At 35.6% G+C, this 17,976-nt stretch overlaps 1 protein-coding gene across 23 annotated transcripts in view; it reads right to left on the bottom strand.

Annotated features, from left to right (window-relative positions):
* PAM (peptidylglycine alpha-amidating monooxygenase) overlaps positions 1–17,976 on the bottom strand; it is a 283,546-nt gene that overhangs the window by 41,165 nt on the left and 224,405 nt on the right. For 9 of the 23 annotated variants that reach the window (XM_067031391.1, XM_059063082.2, XM_059063084.2 and 6 more), the window contains 3 exons: positions 14,887–15,071; positions 13,394–13,459; positions 1,041–1,361 (listed from right to left, as the gene is read on the bottom strand). In XM_067031391.1, coding sequence (XP_066887492.1) covers positions 1,041–1,361; positions 13,394–13,459; positions 14,887–15,071 — 572 coding nt within the window. The remainder of the gene's footprint in view (positions 1–1,040; positions 1,362–13,393; positions 13,460–14,886; positions 15,072–17,976) is intronic. The other 14 variants (XM_067031398.1, XM_067031392.1, XM_067031394.1 and 11 more) reach the window with 2 other exon arrangements.

Here is a 17,976-nt window from a genome sequence, read left to right as displayed (position 1 = left end):
TAAAAATCTGGGTTCCATTTAATACCTCATAGAGAATATTAGGCCAGTTCTAATGGACAATGCCTGAAACTCCTGTGTGAGCAAAAGGCACTGCATCCTAATTTTTTTCAATTATAAATAAAAATCAGTTGGGTGTTGAATAATTTATGACTTCCTGCAAAGCTGTATTTGAAAACATCAAGCTGGCAGCCTGTGCCATTCCAGCCCGCGCGTGGACAGCTGCCAGGCATGCATATCCCTTACTTTTTGGGGATTATCTCCACATGTTGTATTATCTGGCTTTCCACATTAGCAAGTAACATGAAACACAATCAATATCACAGAAGCCACAACACAATTAAAGACAAAGATGAGGCATCCATAGCTTGCTGGTACAGAAACCTGAAGGGAATAAGGTATTGTCCTCTAATTACAGAAGCCAATCCTGGTTAGAAGTAAAGATAAATCGGATAGTTGCTGACTTGCTGGAGGTCCCTTCAGATATAACTACTCAACTTTCCAATTAAGATAGTAATTGATAATGGAGCTTAAGAAATCAAAGTCATAAAAATGGTTACATTTTACAAGTCAATTGGATGAGAATGTTGGAAGTGTAAGATTCCTCTGAGAGGAATTTAATTACCTTAAAGGAAGGTAGTGTATAACCATTTAATACCCCAGAACTTTACATATCAGGTTTGAATTTTCAGTTTATTCCCATTGAACTAAATGGAGAAAGTTGATTTCGTAAGAATCTGTTACCCTGAATTTCATATGCCACCCTCCCAATATGATCCAAAGATTTTGGGTCTTAGTAATTCTGGCTCATCAACTGAACAGAAACTGAATTTACGTACTGATAGTACTGGACCAAAACAAAAAGAAAAACTCCTCAAACAAAGGTGATATCTGACAACCCAAATATGAGTCATGTTTTTTCTAATGATAAGTCCTTTTCATTGGTGTGCTTTCTCACCCATTAATTTTTATTCCCTTCAGATTTTGCTTATGTGGATTGTAGCGTTTCACATTTTATTCTTTAAAAGAAGCCCTAAACGCACCTCCTGTGTGTTCTGGTTCCCAGGTGCCTTCACCAGGTAGCGGCTGCTGTAATGACAAAACTCTGCTCTCTGCTGGCCTCAAAGTAGATGCTAGTCTGTGGAATTTGTGAATTCTGTCTCTGACAAGAAGAGCATTGTCCCTCTCATGTTCTGCACTCTCTCTGGCACCAGACTGACCAAGATCCTTCTTTTGGACTACGTTTGCAATCTCAGCTACCAGGTCTGACTCTGATTCTGCCTTTTCTGTAGGATTATATTTATGCACATGTACAACATCTTCCCTTTCTCCTAGCAGCTTGGAAAGTAGTGAATAGAAATCACCTGTGAAAAAAAGAGAAGAGATAAGGGGTGGAGAGTTGATAAGATTGCAAAATTTACAAAATTTTGTGCCTTAAATAATATCACCTCCTGATTCCTCATAATAAGTGAGAGAGAAGGTTGCTCTCAGATGTTCAAGCATGGGGAGAAAAAGATGATTTTCCAGAACAATGAAAAAATAATATGCTTCACATTTCATTTTACAAACCACCCATTTCCTTCTGTTATCTCAGGAGCCAACAACACTAAATAACCTCTATTAGCATAATAGTAGAAACAAAATAATGTGTATGTGACTGCAGGGCATGTTTTAATAAATGGTTTTCACAAGGTTAGTTTGGATTGATTTGCAAGTCAGAGTTCATCAGCTTTCTAAAATAAAATATTATCAACAGCTACATCAGAAAACAGCTATCTTTACAGGCAAACCCTTTGAAGTTGTCTTCTAAAAGCCTATTAAAGTGTAATCCACAAAAAATTAAATGCATATTTTTATTTTATTTTTTTAAATTTTTTATTTTTTTGCTGTACGTGGGCCTCTCACTGCTGTGACCTATCCCTTTGCGGAGCACAGGCTCCGGACGCACAGGCTCAGCGGCCATGGCCCACGGGCCCAGCCGCTCCGCGGCATGTGGGATCTTCCCAAACCAGGGCACGAACCCGTGTCCCCTGCATCGGCAGGCAGACTCTCAACCACTGCGCCACCAGGGAAGCCCTTAAATGCATATTTTTGAGCAGGTGCTATAAAACACAAATAATCTAACATCCACTTGGCAACTGGAAAACCAAAGTTTTATTATTTTGATAACTGTGTTACTGTAAGTAGCTCCAGTTGTTTATTTTAAATAAGAAATGAATAAATTCCAGAAAAATAATTTTGTGAGAAAAGAATATTTTTATATCAGTTTCAAGCAAAAGAGATTTTAACAAACTAGTACCATTGGAATGATACATCACTGAAGTGTATTTCATGTCTTCCTGTACTAAGAAGTAAACTTGGATATGATAATATAATTCCATGAAAACAAATTATTTATAAAATATTACAGCAGATACAAAATACGACTATGGAAGGCTCATGAAGCATTTTAATCCTCATCAGTTACATCTGTGGCTTCAAATCCATTCACATCAACTGTATGAATGGGAAACATGTATATTCTCAATGGAATCATAAATCTGCTTTTCTAATCCAAACCCAAAGGAAACCCACAGTTCTTCCTTTTCTCACTCTATACTCTGCTGCTAATGAAACTTATGATTGTGGAGTCCTTTTGCTTAAGTTGTAATTATATTTATAGCATGATTAGATAACATTTATAAAATCTTTTTTATGACCATTAGGAAATAAAAATAATAACTGGTTTAGCCAGGATACATTCCACTAAAGAATATGTTATTAAAATATTCATGCAAGGGGATATGAAGTCTTTCTAAAATGATGCTGAGATCATGTCATGTTTATAAATAATCTTGGTTTAATGATTCAAAGTAGGTTTTCAATTCTTGCCCATGAAAGCAGCTTATCCTAGGTGAGATCTTCAATCAGAAAATAATTACCAAGTATTAGGGCCAATATCAGTAAAATGAACAAAGCCAATTACAATACAACCAATTCTGGTAGGCCACAGTGGCATTCTGCCTTACAGAAGAGAAATTAACCTATTACTGTGTAATTCTCCTGCCCCACACACTAAATATAAATAGCTTAATATGCTGTTGTGCAATGAAACATTTTATATAGAAGATAAAAGCAAGATGATTTGAGGAACAGAAAAAGAACACAAGTTTAAAACTTGCATCCATGACATTAGGCTAACGTTGATGGAGAAACACAGGCTTAGAACTATGCATAGTTATTCAGGTTTGTCAGTAAAAATCTAAAAGCTGTGATAAAATACCAAATACAGAGTACTCGGTTCCTTTGAAATGATCATTTACAATGATCACTGGGTTAGGAAAACAAAAATTTAGCAATGTAAGAGGCTTGGCTCCACACAAATGCACTGGCCTTGTGAGAACACAGCTTCAGAGCAGCATCTCACCTCTAGAGATTACATGCAGGAGCCCACTAGATGGCTATCTCTTACATTCTTATGCACAAACCAGAAAGGTTTCTTTTTTTTTCTCTTCTGGTGTATGGAATATATGAAATCCCAAAACGTTAACCCATCTTTCTTAGTCATGTTAAGATCCTGATTGAGGAAACCTACCTAACCTTGAGTACAATGGATGGAACAGAATATAAACAGAGGAAGTTGGGTGGTCTCTACCCCAGTTTCATGTCTCAATATTCTCTTTTTCTTTTCAGTGTATATTATAGCCATATTGGACTTTTACTTCCTTGAATGCCAACTCTAAGAAGATGTTGTTTCTTCTTCCTGGGACATTCTCTCCCTAGTAATCAACTAGTTCCTCAACCTTCAGATGCTACTTAGGCGTCACTTATATCCAAAAAGCCTGCCTTGACAATCAGATTACGAGTTGCTGCTATGTGCACCTACAGCACTCTGCCCTTTCCTTGTATTTTTATTACCCAGTGTCTGGTCTGCATTTCACACTAGTGTTCGGATCCAACCCCTGACACTTAATAGCTATTCTGTGCCTTTAAGCAAGTTACTTAACCTTTTAAAATAGATAATGACAACTACCCTTAAAAATTGTTTTGTGGATTTAAAGAAGATAGTTAATGTAAAATGCCCAGTCCAGTGTATTTCATAAAGTAGATATCACTAAATTATAGCTATTATAATTACTAATGACAAAGATATAAACTCTAGTTGCAACATGCGTCTGATTCAATCTATTGTTTACCTAAAATTTTAAAAAATCAGTTTCTGTTTCGTATTGGGATTTTCATAATGGAAAAAAGCCACCTTTAAGTTTACAGCCCTCTATTTTCTCAACACGTCATTATGGCTGCCTTTGTGATTTGCTTCCTGATTTTGCCAAAGAAGGTTGTACCTGCACTTCTGCACTTTCTCTCTCCTTTTTAAAAAAATTTTTTATTAGTCTATTTTTGGAGAAAGAACTATCCCTACCCCAGTGTTCTGGACGCCAGCCCTCCCTGAGCCTTCTAAAGCCTTTCCCATCTCCTTTTTCTTTCCTTTTCTAATACAATTACTCTGCCAAAGATTTGACTCAGGCTATAAACACACTCACTTCGGGCTTATCTTGAGTGGTCATGGAGGTGAGAAGAGACCCTCCTCTGACACAGTATGTCTTTCAAGCTTTTTCATTTTCCCTCTTTCTTTAACAAGTTCCAGCACCATCTACAAGAGCTTTCTATGATAATGGAAATAGTCTATACCTGTGCTGCCAATATGATAGCTCCCAGACACATGGGACTATTGAGTATTTGTAATGTGGCCAGTAAGACTGAGAAACTTTTAAGTTTACTTACTTTTTTTTTTAAAGTCTACTTACTTTTAATTCATTTATATTCAAAGTTAAATAGCCACATGTAGTTAGTATCTACCGTAGTGGACAGTGTGGGGTTATGTGCTGCTTCATCCTTCCTCATATCCTCTTTCTTCCTAAATCGAAGGCATTTGCTTCCACTCCTTACTTCACTCCTGTATGGCTTCTGCATGAGTTGCTCAAGAGCTCCTAGTTGCCAAAGCCAATAGACTCTTCATCCTGACCTACTGGTGGCATGTAGCACTTTTATAGTTCCTTCAGAACCTCTCTCCTTATAATATTGTTCTTTCCAGATCTTCACCTGTCATCTTGGCTTCCTCTTATTCTACCTAACATATGGAATGTTCCTGTTTCCTGAGGTCTATCCCTGGCAAACTTTTATTGTCCCTGGCTAAGGCTTCTTCCTACTAAGTGATCTCAGCCACTCACAAAGCTTAAGCTGCTACATTCAGAAAGTGACTCCAAAATCTGGAGATTTCCTAGAACCTAAAACCTAGTGGTATATAAAACTGCCATCTGGAAATTTCCACTTGGATTGAATGTCTATTTCAGTGGGATTTTGAACTCAACATGTCTAAACCTGGGCTCTTAATCTTCTCCCCATACTTAATTTTTTTAATAGTATCTCTCTCAGTGATGAAACCATGTTTTGGGACAATCAATCCAGAAAACTAGATTCATTTTTCTCTCACCAGTGAGTCACAAAGTCACTTGATTCATAGCTGCCGATTTGTCAACATCGCCTTTTCCCTCCCTCCTACCAGTACTCACCTGAGATTCTTATCACCCCATAATTGTCATGCTGAAGGACTACCCCTTCGTCTTCAGAACAGACCCTCACCCCTGACTTCGATGGAAAAGTCTGTCTGGAATGCTATTAAAGCTGCTCGACCTTTGTGCAACTGACTTGTGATTGAGGATAACCTGCATCCCCTAGGTACTTCCCAGTTATGACCCCTTTTCCTCAGCTCAGTTAACCTATGTGTTTTGGGGTAGTATTCTCTAATTCTATTCTGGGTCCTGCTGCTAAGCAGACCATATAATTTAATTACCCAACTGGGACACATTTGAGAAAAGAAAGGGGTGTTGTTAATATTTATACTAGGCATAAATTGGTACAATCCTGGAAAAACTGGGAGGTGTAATTACCCTACTTATTCTCGATAACATATAAAGAAGTACTTTATATACTACAAATGACAATAGTAGTAATAGCAGCTAATATTTTTTGAGAGTTCAGCATGACCAAGTCACTTTACTGAGTGCTTTATATGATAGAACACATTTAGCCTCTGTGAAATACTTACTGTCCTCATTTTAGATGAGGAATCTAATGGCACAGTACTAAGGTGCGCAGCTGGTAGCATGTTGAACTTGGATTTGAAGGAGACAGCCTGGCCGAGGGATCCACCTTCTAAGTATCACTATACTGGATCCAGGTTCCCTTATCTTTTCTGTACTGGCCGTATCTCTTTCCTGTGAATTCACCTCAGACCTGTCAATCTTACTATATTAATTTTTTTTTTTCTTTTTAAAGTAACAGTCTACTGAGCTCAGGTGCCAGGTTTGTGATTTAACCGAACATGTTTTATTTTGTCCTATCCTGGCTTGTGTTTTTATTATAACTTATAAGACTCTAATAAATTAGTCAATACATAACATACAATAGTAATTTGCACAAAACTGGCCTAAGAATAATGACTGGTTTCTTTTTGGCTTGAAAAAGTAGAAACGTTTTCTATTTTCTATTCTCTTTAAGTTTTCACTTACCACTGGCAAATACACCTTACATGTATGATAAAATTCTCTAAGATGATCTAAAAAAACTTTTTTCGTACATTAAAATTATCTGAAAAGGGACAAATGGCAAGGTATAAATGTGATTTTATATAAAAATAACCCCCTCTCATTTCTTATATATTGTCATATTTCCAGTGATTAGTACTGTTCCTATTATAGCAGGTACTCAATAAATGATTCTGGAATGAAAACTGTGTTATAAATGGCTTCTGCATTAGTAAAGATAAAAATTTTTCCTTGATGATTTTAGGCTGCAGTGAGTTCCATTTCTTTCTTTTCCTCACTTCAAACTTTGATTCTTATCTTAAGAAATGCAGAAATGCTCTAGGTCTTTAAGTTATTTGGCTGAGTGGGTTTGGTATTTGGGAACCACTAGTGAAGTAGCAGCTAATGTGTCAGGAAAAGGAACACAGCATAACACAAGAGAGTCTAAAACACTACCAACTAAACTCCAAGTTTGTTAGCTGTGTGCTTGTGTTAACTATTTCATGGCTCAATGTACATTTTTCTATTTAGTTGGGATCGCTCACTATTCCCTCCCACCAGCATGGAAGTTTCTCTGGTTTACTTTCAGGAATATGGTAAGATAAAACTAAACAAGATGGTAACATACCTTGAAAAAGTATCCCTTGCTTTTTTCTTTTAATAAAATGCTTTAAGATTATTGGATTAAAAAATAAGTATCCCTACTTTTAGACAGCATAAAATCTTAATTGTGGCAGGCATTTTTACTTTTAAAGTGATCAAGAGCCTCTTGGTAATCTTTCAGAATATAAACTGCCATTTCCCACACAAATCACTAGTACTTCATTACCTAAAACAAACAGCTTTTGTTACTGCTTATTGCTCTGTTATTTCTATGGTACATGGAGAGTAAATAGGGTATTCATTAGCAGTTTAACCACTGACAAAATACGCCAAGTAACCAAGCTAATGAGATCACAATCATGCAACAATAACTGATTAATAAGAGGGATACGACGAATGAAAAGATAAAAGCATTTCTTTTTAGATTTTCATATTTTAGTTTATGAGTCAGTCATAGCTGACACTTTGCCTTCTGGTTAAAGTTGATTTGGCTTACTGACTGTTTACTTATTACTAACACACAACATTTATCCTACTAGCCTTAGAGAAATAAAACACATGATCATGATAACCACCAGCTCAATGATCATACTTTATTACTTTTTCCTCCTTTTGGGGTCATCTGATTGGGAAACAATCAGAAATGAGCCTTTTAACTCTTTTCTTTTTTTAAGAAAATGAGACCAATGTGAAAAAGGAGAAGTTAGGAGATGATGACTTTTGCAACTGCCATACACACTGATCTATATCAGAAAGGCCAACCATGCGATAAATGATCATTCATATCTGCCTATTCTGTTATTAGGAAACCAATTCAAAAGAGCATCCACTCAGCTTCCCAGAGCCTTGGGGGGTATTTAGAGTTGTGTTTGATAGATGAGTTCAATAAATAAAGACTTGTAAGCTGCTCACAAATCATAACAAACTGAACGGAAATACAAACAAGACTTGTATCTTCTTTAAAACAGCAAAGTGGTATTGAGAATGCTTGGAAAAAGCTAAGAAGATGCTACTAAAATAATTTGGACTTTATTAGGGGATGAAGGGAGTGTCCTATTTTGAACAACAAAATAGGTTAATAAATGGTTTATCAACTGTTACTTTAATAAGCTTTTACAGAAAACTACTATTGTGTTAAGTTGCAACCTTGTTCCCTTGATTCTGCTTATTTGATAAAACATGCCAATGGTAATTCATTTTTGTTAGCATAAAACCATTGTGAAATTATTCTCTTTCACAGAAGGTGTCTGAAGACCTTTAACTATCTGGGACCATGGAGTGTTTTCCCTCTACAAATTGTATTTTTGTCATATTCCTCCTGCTTTGGGAATATAGTAGCTCATGATGACCTTTGAGTATAAAGATTGATCATATGAGGGCATGAAGACTACAATGAGAAGAGTTTGGAGCAAACTGAATAAAACATGCTAAAGGTCCTATCTGCAGCAAAAGAAATGCTGTCCAGAGAATAACGTACAATAACAAGGACATACTGGTAATGCAGATTTGACTTTCAATTCTGTCTTGAGGTTTTTCTTGTTTTTTTTAAAAAAAATTATTTATTTATTTATTTATTTTTGGCTGCGTTGGGTCCTCATTGCTGCGCGCGGGTCCTTTCCAGCTGCGGCAAGTGGGGGATACCCTTTGCCGTGGTGTGCGGGCCTCTCACTGCGGTGGCCTCTCCTGTTGTGGAGCACCGGCTCCAGGCATGTGGGCTTCAGCAGTTGTGGTTCGCAGGCTCTAGAGCGCAGGCTCAGTAGTTGTGGCGCATGGGCTTAGTTGCTCCGCGGCATGTAGGATCCTCTAGGACCAGGGCTCAAACCCATGTCCCCTGCTCTGGCAGGCAGATTCCCAACCACTGGCCACCAGGGAAGTCCCTGCCTTGAGTTTTTTTAAGACATAAAATCTTCCCAATACAACTGACATAAGTTTCAACAGTAGATCTATACTTTGAATTTTAAAGGAGAGAAACACCCAAATTCAGAACTCCTAAAGGTAGTTGTATAGATTCGTGCTTGAAGCTGGCATGCCTTTTAGTTTCAGCCCACATTCCTTGCCTAAACAGTGTTGATAGAATGTTCAGGTTGTAACTTTAGTATAGTGAACATATATAAAAAATCATAATGCATAAGAAATAAAGAGAAAAAAAAACATGGATTAGTCTCCTAAAAGTGCCAACCAGAACATATAAGTAAAAGATACATTTGTGTGTGAAAAATCTGAAAAATCTCAACATCTTTCTCATTCTGTATAGTCTCCTAGGATTCATTTCCTCCACCCAGAATCACTGTCTAGTTGGGTTTTATTGTTTAGCTTATTGTACTTACTACATACACAGGGAATTCTTCACTTACAACATTTTCAAAGCTTGGTGACATTTCCGTTTGTTTTGAATAGCCATTAGTGTTTTTATGCATAGAAGCAGGCATAATCAACTCATTCACTTAAGCTCACCTGCAGACAAATAGGCTATTTTCAAAGCACTATGGGCAGGAATATACACATATTATGCAGTCATTAAAAATCCTGCATGCCAATAATTTTTATAGTTGGAGGAATATTCAAGATATGGTATTTTAAAAAGAAGATACAAAAATGTGCATACATTATGATCTAAATATTTTTAAAATAATATATATATATATGTAAAATATATACTCCACACAGGGTATACATATACACCTATATTTCTGGGGATTATGGATGATTTTTGTTTACTTCTTCACACTTTTCTATAACTTCCATATATTCTATAATGAATATGATTTAAAAATTCTAATAAGCATTATTTTTTTAAAAATCTCTGCAGATTTAATTAAAACCTCATTAAAATGTTTTCCACTGTTGGGCTTCCCTGGTGGCACAGTGGTTAAGAATCCACCTGCCAATGCAGGGGACATGGGTTCAAGCCCTGGTCTGGGAAGATTCCATATGTCGTGGAGCAACTAAGCCCGTGTGCCACAACTACTGAACCTGCAAGCCACAACTACAGAGGCTGCGCTCTAGAACCCACAAGCCACAACTACTGAGCCCACAAGCCACAACTACCGAAGCCCATGCACCTAGAGTCCATGCTCTGCAACAAGAGAAGCCACTGCAATAAGAAGCCCGCGCACCGCAATGAAGAGTAGTCCCCTTTCACCACAACTAGAGAAAGCTCGCGTGCAGCAACAGACCCAATGCAGCCAAAAATAAATAAACAAAATAAATAAATTTATTTAAAAAATGTTTTCCACTGTTGCATGATCCAGGACAAGCTGATAGGTAAAGGTGTCCATATGATGAGGTTCCTCTGGTGTCTCCATAATTATACTTTTTGAGATAGAGTCTGAAATACATTTGCCTTTGGCCAAATTTTGTTCAAGAGGCAGCAAAGGCAGACAAGGATGCTGCAGCAGGTTAGTGTGCTTGTGAGTAAGCACAGGATGGGCAATTCTACATGAATTCACACAAAACTCAGATGTCTCTTTCAAACTAAACTTCTGGTCAATGTTAATATTCTGGTGAAAATTAATAGCCAGCAATTTTAGTGATAAGCATTTCAAAGGAAATAAAACACTTATATTTCTCCTGTGGAAATACAGTATTAGATAAACCTGTGTTAAACAGATTATTAGTTTGCTTTGGTTTTTTTTTTTCTCTCCATGTTGGAGGTACCTACTACTTCCTGTCCATTTGTTGCACTGCTACATTTCTTTTTTTCAGCCTATGGCATATGAGTCTTTCTCTCTCTCTCTCTCTCTCTTTTTTTTTTTAACTACCTCAGTAAAGGTCATCCCTTCTTTCCAACACAGCATTTATGACATATCATGACCTTTATCTTCCTGTCTGCTTTGCCAATGTATTAAGACAGGAAGCAAAAAAAAATATTGTTTGTATTATCCAGGTAGAACTTTCTCTATTATTTAGTCACTGATGGGTACAGAGCTTGCCTTTGGGTACATGTCCTCTTATGTTTTGGGTCTTTTCTTTCCTGTCCCTCAACTGTTCTATTTCCAATGGGAGTTTTATATCCTGTGTGACCAACATAGATGCTGTTAGTTTATGGCTAGCACAACTGAAATAATTCAGGGCTTTTATGTATCGGAGATTTAAAATATTGAAAGAATCAATACATCCAGGAGGAGTACTTGAACAAAACTTGTTTTTGCCAGAATACCAAAATAAGGCAAAGGGTTAAGTCTGAGGGATTTCCTTAAAAATCAGCCTACATGGTGTAATTTATTTGAATAATTAGAGCCCTCCTATCATCTAATTGGTCAATTTAACACCCCAGGGAATGAATACAAATAGACATTTTGTGCAAACAAACATCTCTGAGAAGAATGGGATACTCTCTCAGTAATGCGTAGATTTGCCCTGTGTATTGCAAGGAGATAGATTGATCTAACTAGCAAATCAAATAAACTATGTGTACAAATATGCATTTGGAATATTTATATATTTCTCTTTAAATTCCAGGCTGGTGATCCCCAAAGACTAATAGAATAATAGAGAGGCTACAATGGCCATTGAAATAGCTTTTGGTGAGGTATTTGTCTTCACATAATCTAGGAGGTGACATTTTGATGGACCTACTAATTTCAATATATAAATGCCACAGCCTATTTTCTGCAGTATGAAAATTGAGTGAGACTACTGGTTTTTTCTTCCCAAGTTAAATCACTTTACAGCATTTTTATTCATAAGTAGAATAAAATGGTAACTACAGGAAAATAATTTATGTATCCATAGACTTCTTCTCTGAAACCATTAAGACTATACTGGGTATATAGCCCAATATATCAATAAATATATAAGAGTATATTTAAGCTTCTTAATACTATATGTATATGCTATCAAACATAAAAGGGTAAATGAATGGCAATATATGAAAGTGTATTAAAGAATTTGGTTTTTAGGCATACATGACACCTCCTAAAATCCTACGGTTTGAAAAGAACAGATTAAATCTAATATTTAAGGTTCCTCTGCTAATAAAACCTCCGGGTTTCTAATCTTTCAGGGGTTTCAATGTCTTTCTTGATCAACTCAAATAACTTCAAAAGGAAAAAAGTCCAGCCTCAGTTTCCATAGAAACATTTTACAAGCTGCACCTACTAAATGGTGATCTCATTCCACACTGTACCACATATGTTGGTATTTGGAAATGTGTTCTAAGATGACTCCAATGATTTCAAAGACATACAGTTCAAACAGTGTGTGTAATATCAAAATAATTCATTTTAAGTCTGATTAAATTTCTGGACAGTTATAGTAAACACTTAAAACTACTATATTTAGGCTATAATTATTGACTTCCTTACAAATTATATATACAGGATTGATAAATTTAGCTATTTTAAGTCATACTCAATAGTTTAGTAGGAACCACTTAGCCTAAATTATTCACTATAAAATCATCTCCCTTTTTTTGACTTAATACAAAAATAGAAACAACTTCGAGCTAAGTTTATTTTTAAGCCACTTTGTTAGAATGAGGTGTAATGGAACATACTCTATATAATTTCAAAATTTTTATATTACAGTTTATTCGCCTTTCAGAATGCATTTTTTTCCTTTAAAAAGTCTGAGTTTTTAATTTTGCAAATACTATTAGGGCAAGAGTAATATCTTTGACCTAGACTTAACAGAACACATTTTGAATAATTCCTACAGTGGTTTACAATACCCAAAGAGTCACAAATTTCTGTAAGTTGCTAATAGAAAAATCCTATCTATTTCCTATACACTTTATGTTGTCAGTAGAAGCATTTTTGCATTAACATTAAACTAATGTTTTTAAATATATTACATCTAGGCCAAAAATGACTTGATAACATACTTCAACACCTAACACAAAGTACTAGTTATGAACACACCATACAAAACATACAAGAATTGAAATGTTAAAGGTCATAAGGTTTCAAAAGCAGCCCACTGATTGTTTCTAATGATTATATCTGCACTTACTTGCACTATATATAAAAGTTACAACATTAAATAAGGTAAAACAAAGACAGAAAAATCTAATGGGACTAAATTACATTAATGCATTTTATTTTCAAAGCCAAAGTGCAACATTTGACCATTTTCTCATGAATTATGTATTATATAAAATCAGCAATATGTAGGGTTATTAGGCTGATAAAGAAAGACCTAAAATACCTCAATAACTTTAAAATTTGGTTGCCTATTTGGATAATGAATACTTTTATAGGCCTAGTTACAGAAGGAAGCATACATACCCTGTTCTAATACTTCTTCTCGTTTTGGCTGCTGTAGTAAAGAAGTCTTATCTTTATTCACTGTTTCTGTAAAGGATCAAAAGAGCTGAGCATAAATTTGCAGTATATATTACATACTTTAAATAGTTTATTAGAAATATGCTATCAACATAAAAATATTTTCAGGGTCTTGTATTTCATAAAAACAATAGTATTGGGCTTCCCTGGTGGCGCAGTGGTTGAGGATCCGCCTGCCGATGCAGGGGACACGGGTTCCTGCCCCGGTCTGGGAAGATCCCACATGCCGCGGAGCGGCTGGGCCCGTGAGCCATGGCTGCTGAGCCTGCGCGTCCGGAGCCTGTGCTCCGCAACGGGAGAGGCCACAAGAGTAAGAGGCCCGTGTGCCACAAAAAAAAAAAAAAAAAAAAAAAAAAAGTATTAAGAATTGATATGGTAGAAATGCTGTAATTCACAAAAAACTCTAGCATAACTACCAAGTACCAGACTGTGACTTAATAACTGGATCAACTACCCTTTCAGTAATATATAAATGATACAGAATTTTAAAGATGCATTAATAAAACTGCTTGTAATTTTTAAAAAGTTGAATCTAGTAATATTTTTAGGATATTTTCAGAACATTTTAAGGTACATTTTATAAATATATTATGATTTTTATAAATGAATTGATTGTTATGTTAATTTCTTTTATAAAATTTCCTATAGAAAGAAATAAGAAGTTCTGGCATTGGTGATGCAAGAGGGAAGAGATATGGGAACATATGTATATGTATAACTGATTCACTTTGTTGTAAAGGAAAAACTAACACACTATTGTAAAACAGCTATACTCCAATAAAGATGTTTAAAAAAAAAAAAAAAAGACTAAACTTGTAATACTCAGTAAAGTCTCAGCATACTTCCTCCAATAAAAAAGTATGTGGGTTTTGCAATTTTAAACTAAAGAAGTGACAATCAATATGACCACTTTGCAGATGAACAGTAAATTAAAGAACAATTCAGAGAATGAGACCAAAAAGACTAAGGCTAGTAATGCCTCATAAATCAAGAACTGTTCTTTGCTTGAAGACTCATTCAACAGATAATTTAGGGTACGGTCGGAGATGATAACCATTTTCATTGGCAAACTGTAGCACTCTTTAGAAAATGGTGTATAAATTCATAAACTGAATAATTCATTACTGGTTATGGGAAGAATGAAATGAGGAAACTAGAAACACAAATTAAATGAAGAAAGATCCACATTTATGGAATTGGTCTCAAGTGAATCTGTTTCATCACTAGTTGAGAGTTTTCACTTTAACTGTTGATGGGGGAATGTCAGGAGGGGAGATAGAGGATAAAGAGGGAAAAGAGGGAATCAGATTATGTGTACACATGCGATTGTTTGACAGGAGGATGATTTTAAACACTAATCCTATAGTCAAGTGAGACACATAAGAAAATATAAAATACAAAATCATACGTTGATTTAAATTAAACACCAGTTTTACCTTTGTGATGTCCATGCATCATAACCATATCAGACTTCACAGGAATTGGAATGTTGGCCTCTGGTGGTATGGTTCTGAACAAATCCGGAGCGATATTCTGTGTACAGGTCATGAAAGAAACTGCATGCTTGGCTTCCATGTAATACATAATGTATAAGTTGCACATTTCATCACTAGATGTGCCACTGCAGGCAAAAAAAAAAAAAAAAAAAAAAACCCCAACCAAACAAACAAAAACACCCAGACATGACAAATCAGTCATTCACATAAAACACATTCTTAATGCAAGAAAAATGCAACCGGTAAATCTTCCAACAATGGATTCAAAGGTGGAAATATTGTACATTTATTTTATAGCTTTCATTAAAACCCATCACAGTTTTCAACATCAAAAGCACACTGTCAAAGGCATATTTCCACTTAATAATGGAGTATTCTTTTGCAGTCACTCCATGGATATCACCAAATACTACTGACGGTAATGGCATTTCAGTTGCAATGAGATGCTTTCTTTCCTCTTCTAAATACTTTTATTCTTTAGTCCTTCTTCTATTTGTTAAAACTCATAGATTGAGTAAAGTATTTTTCTCATGGAAAATCTTAATTATTTACTTAATAACAATAAAATTCAGAACAGTTCAACAGAAACATCATATATTAATTACAAGTCTATATAAAAGTGGCTTTTTCCATTTAACCCTGAGAGTTGGGGATCTTGGTTTTGTTAACTGCCTGTTCCTCAGGGTGAGATGAATCAAGAATCATGTGTTGATATTAAGACACCATAAACGTTATCTCTAGTATCTGACTTGGTACCTTGACTTCTATAGCAGGAAAGAAAAGAATGCCTGAGGAATGATACAAAATGAAACCAGGCCTAATGTCTTCTAAGGGCTCAGACCTGAATGGGGTAGTGCCATACAACTGAATAATTCAACGTTAAAGATAGATTTTAAAACAGTGGGGTGGTCATTTCCAAGAAAAAGTTCCAAAAAATATAAATCATGCCTAATAGTTTATAGAACATGTTTTTTTCTTCCTCAATTCACATGGGTTACTATGTATTTCATTCTCTTCACTATCATTAGGAAGGAAATATTTAGGTACACCTTCACATAAACCACCTTTTATATACCAGCGTGATTTGGGCAAAGGAACATTTCCTTTTTGGTGTTAGTTCTGACAATTTTTAGCAAGTCTCTACTAATAAAAAAACAAGCTCTGAAATGGATTATTTGCCATACAGAAATACATCAGTGTTGATTTTTCCAGCAATGTCATGCGGCACTTATTTCCTCTCCATAGCAACAGTAATGACATCAGCAAGGGAAGGAAAAAAAAGAAAAATCTTGTCCAAACAGGGATGTAGTTCCTCTAAGCTCTGAAAATGTAGAGCCCCTGAGAGACCACAGGAATGAGCCCCTGTTATGGGAAGCTCTGTTTATGCTTTTGAAAATAATTTGTCTTCTCACTCTCTGAATCTGATACCTGCCAGTGTAATTGCCTTTCCCATGAAATAAAAGCAAAGAGTGAAGTGCAATCCCAAGCAAACACCTGTTCTCTACACATATCTTCATGTGTCAAAATGCCATTGCTAAGAATTACATTTTAGCAGCTTTGGAGCTGGTCAGAAAATTATGTGCTATAAAAGGAATGGCTGGTGCCAAAGTAATAAGCCAGAGCCTCCCACCATATTATCCACTCTCCCCTCATTCAAAATGAGGAAAAAGGTATAGATCAAGAGAGTAAAATGAGAGAAAAGTAATTTAAGATGTGGCCCTGGCTTAGAAAACCTTGAATCATTGTGCAGAGAGGGAAAGCAAAATGAAACCTTCCCAAATTAATGAAAGGAAAAAAACTGAATAAATTTGTATGGTAATAAATGAAACTTGCAATTAACCAATGGATAGATCCTTCTATATTTTCTGTTTGGGAATGTCATGCCCATGTTCATCTCTAAACACATGTGATTTTGTGAAACAGCCTAATCAGCTCACTAATATAGCTCATTTAAGGTATTGACTCTATGATACAATATTGAGCTGATTAAACAATTTAAGAATCTTTGCAATCACAAAGAAAATTTCATTAAACAGCTGAAGAAAAAGAAAAGAGTCATACTTTATTCCTTTCCATCTATAATTGAACTTGTAGTCAAAGTAACTCTGAGTTCCTATCTGACACAGAAACTATCATATCCTAAACAAGGTAGGATTCAAATCATTGTTAGTATCAGCAACACGGTTTGCCTGTTTTATTCCACATTCATCTTTCTTTCACCCAAAAAATATCTGACTTTAAACCAAACTGCTTTCTGTGTTCCTAAGGGAGAACTGTGATACATCTATCCTTCTTCTCCATAGAGGACAACATATGCAATTCAACTCTGTCAATCTAATGCTTGTTAACATGAGAAAGTATGGAGGGACACTGTGTTCAGACTTCTGCGCTGGCTCTGCTGAATGGTCCTTTCAACACTCCCTAATGCCAATGTGATTCCCTAAATGATGACGGCTGGCTTCACCTATATCCCCAAATTACAGTGGTGCATTTCTTTCCTCTTCATGCACAATAGGGGCTTAAGTGAGAACTACTTCTTATATATAGGCTAGCTTTAAATCTGACAAAGTCTGGTGAGCCTGAAAATAGTACATGCTCAATAAATATATGTTGAATGAGGAAGAAGGAATAATCTATTTTAACAGATGTTTATAATGTATTACAGCATAACCTGTTACCCCTAATACATCATACTGCTGAGTTAGGTCAATATTACAAACTCAATTTACAGCATTTCTGAAAAATATTGAGGTCTATCTGTTTATCTATCTTTCTTTTATCTATCTATCTATCTATCAGGGTTTTTATAAAAATATATCATTTCATATTATAAAGATATGTAATAGACATTTAAGAAAGTATCAAATATTGTGAAATGTATCATTTATAAAAACCCAAATATTATGGAACACCATGACTATGTTTCAGACAGTGATACTCCACTCTGGTGATTCCCTCATCCCTGGCCCCTGCCCCTTACACTCAACAGATGCTAGACTTGAAAATAACCAATGACAGTAAAAGACTAAT

The sequence above is a fragment of the Kogia breviceps genome, chromosome 4 (genome assembly GCF_026419965.1).
Source record: "Kogia breviceps isolate mKogBre1 chromosome 4, mKogBre1 haplotype 1, whole genome shotgun sequence".
Classification (NCBI taxonomy): Eukaryota; Metazoa; Chordata; class Mammalia; order Artiodactyla; family Physeteridae; genus Kogia; species Kogia breviceps.
Note: the sequence above shows the minus strand (reverse complement) of the source record. Positions and strands in the feature narration are given on the sequence as shown.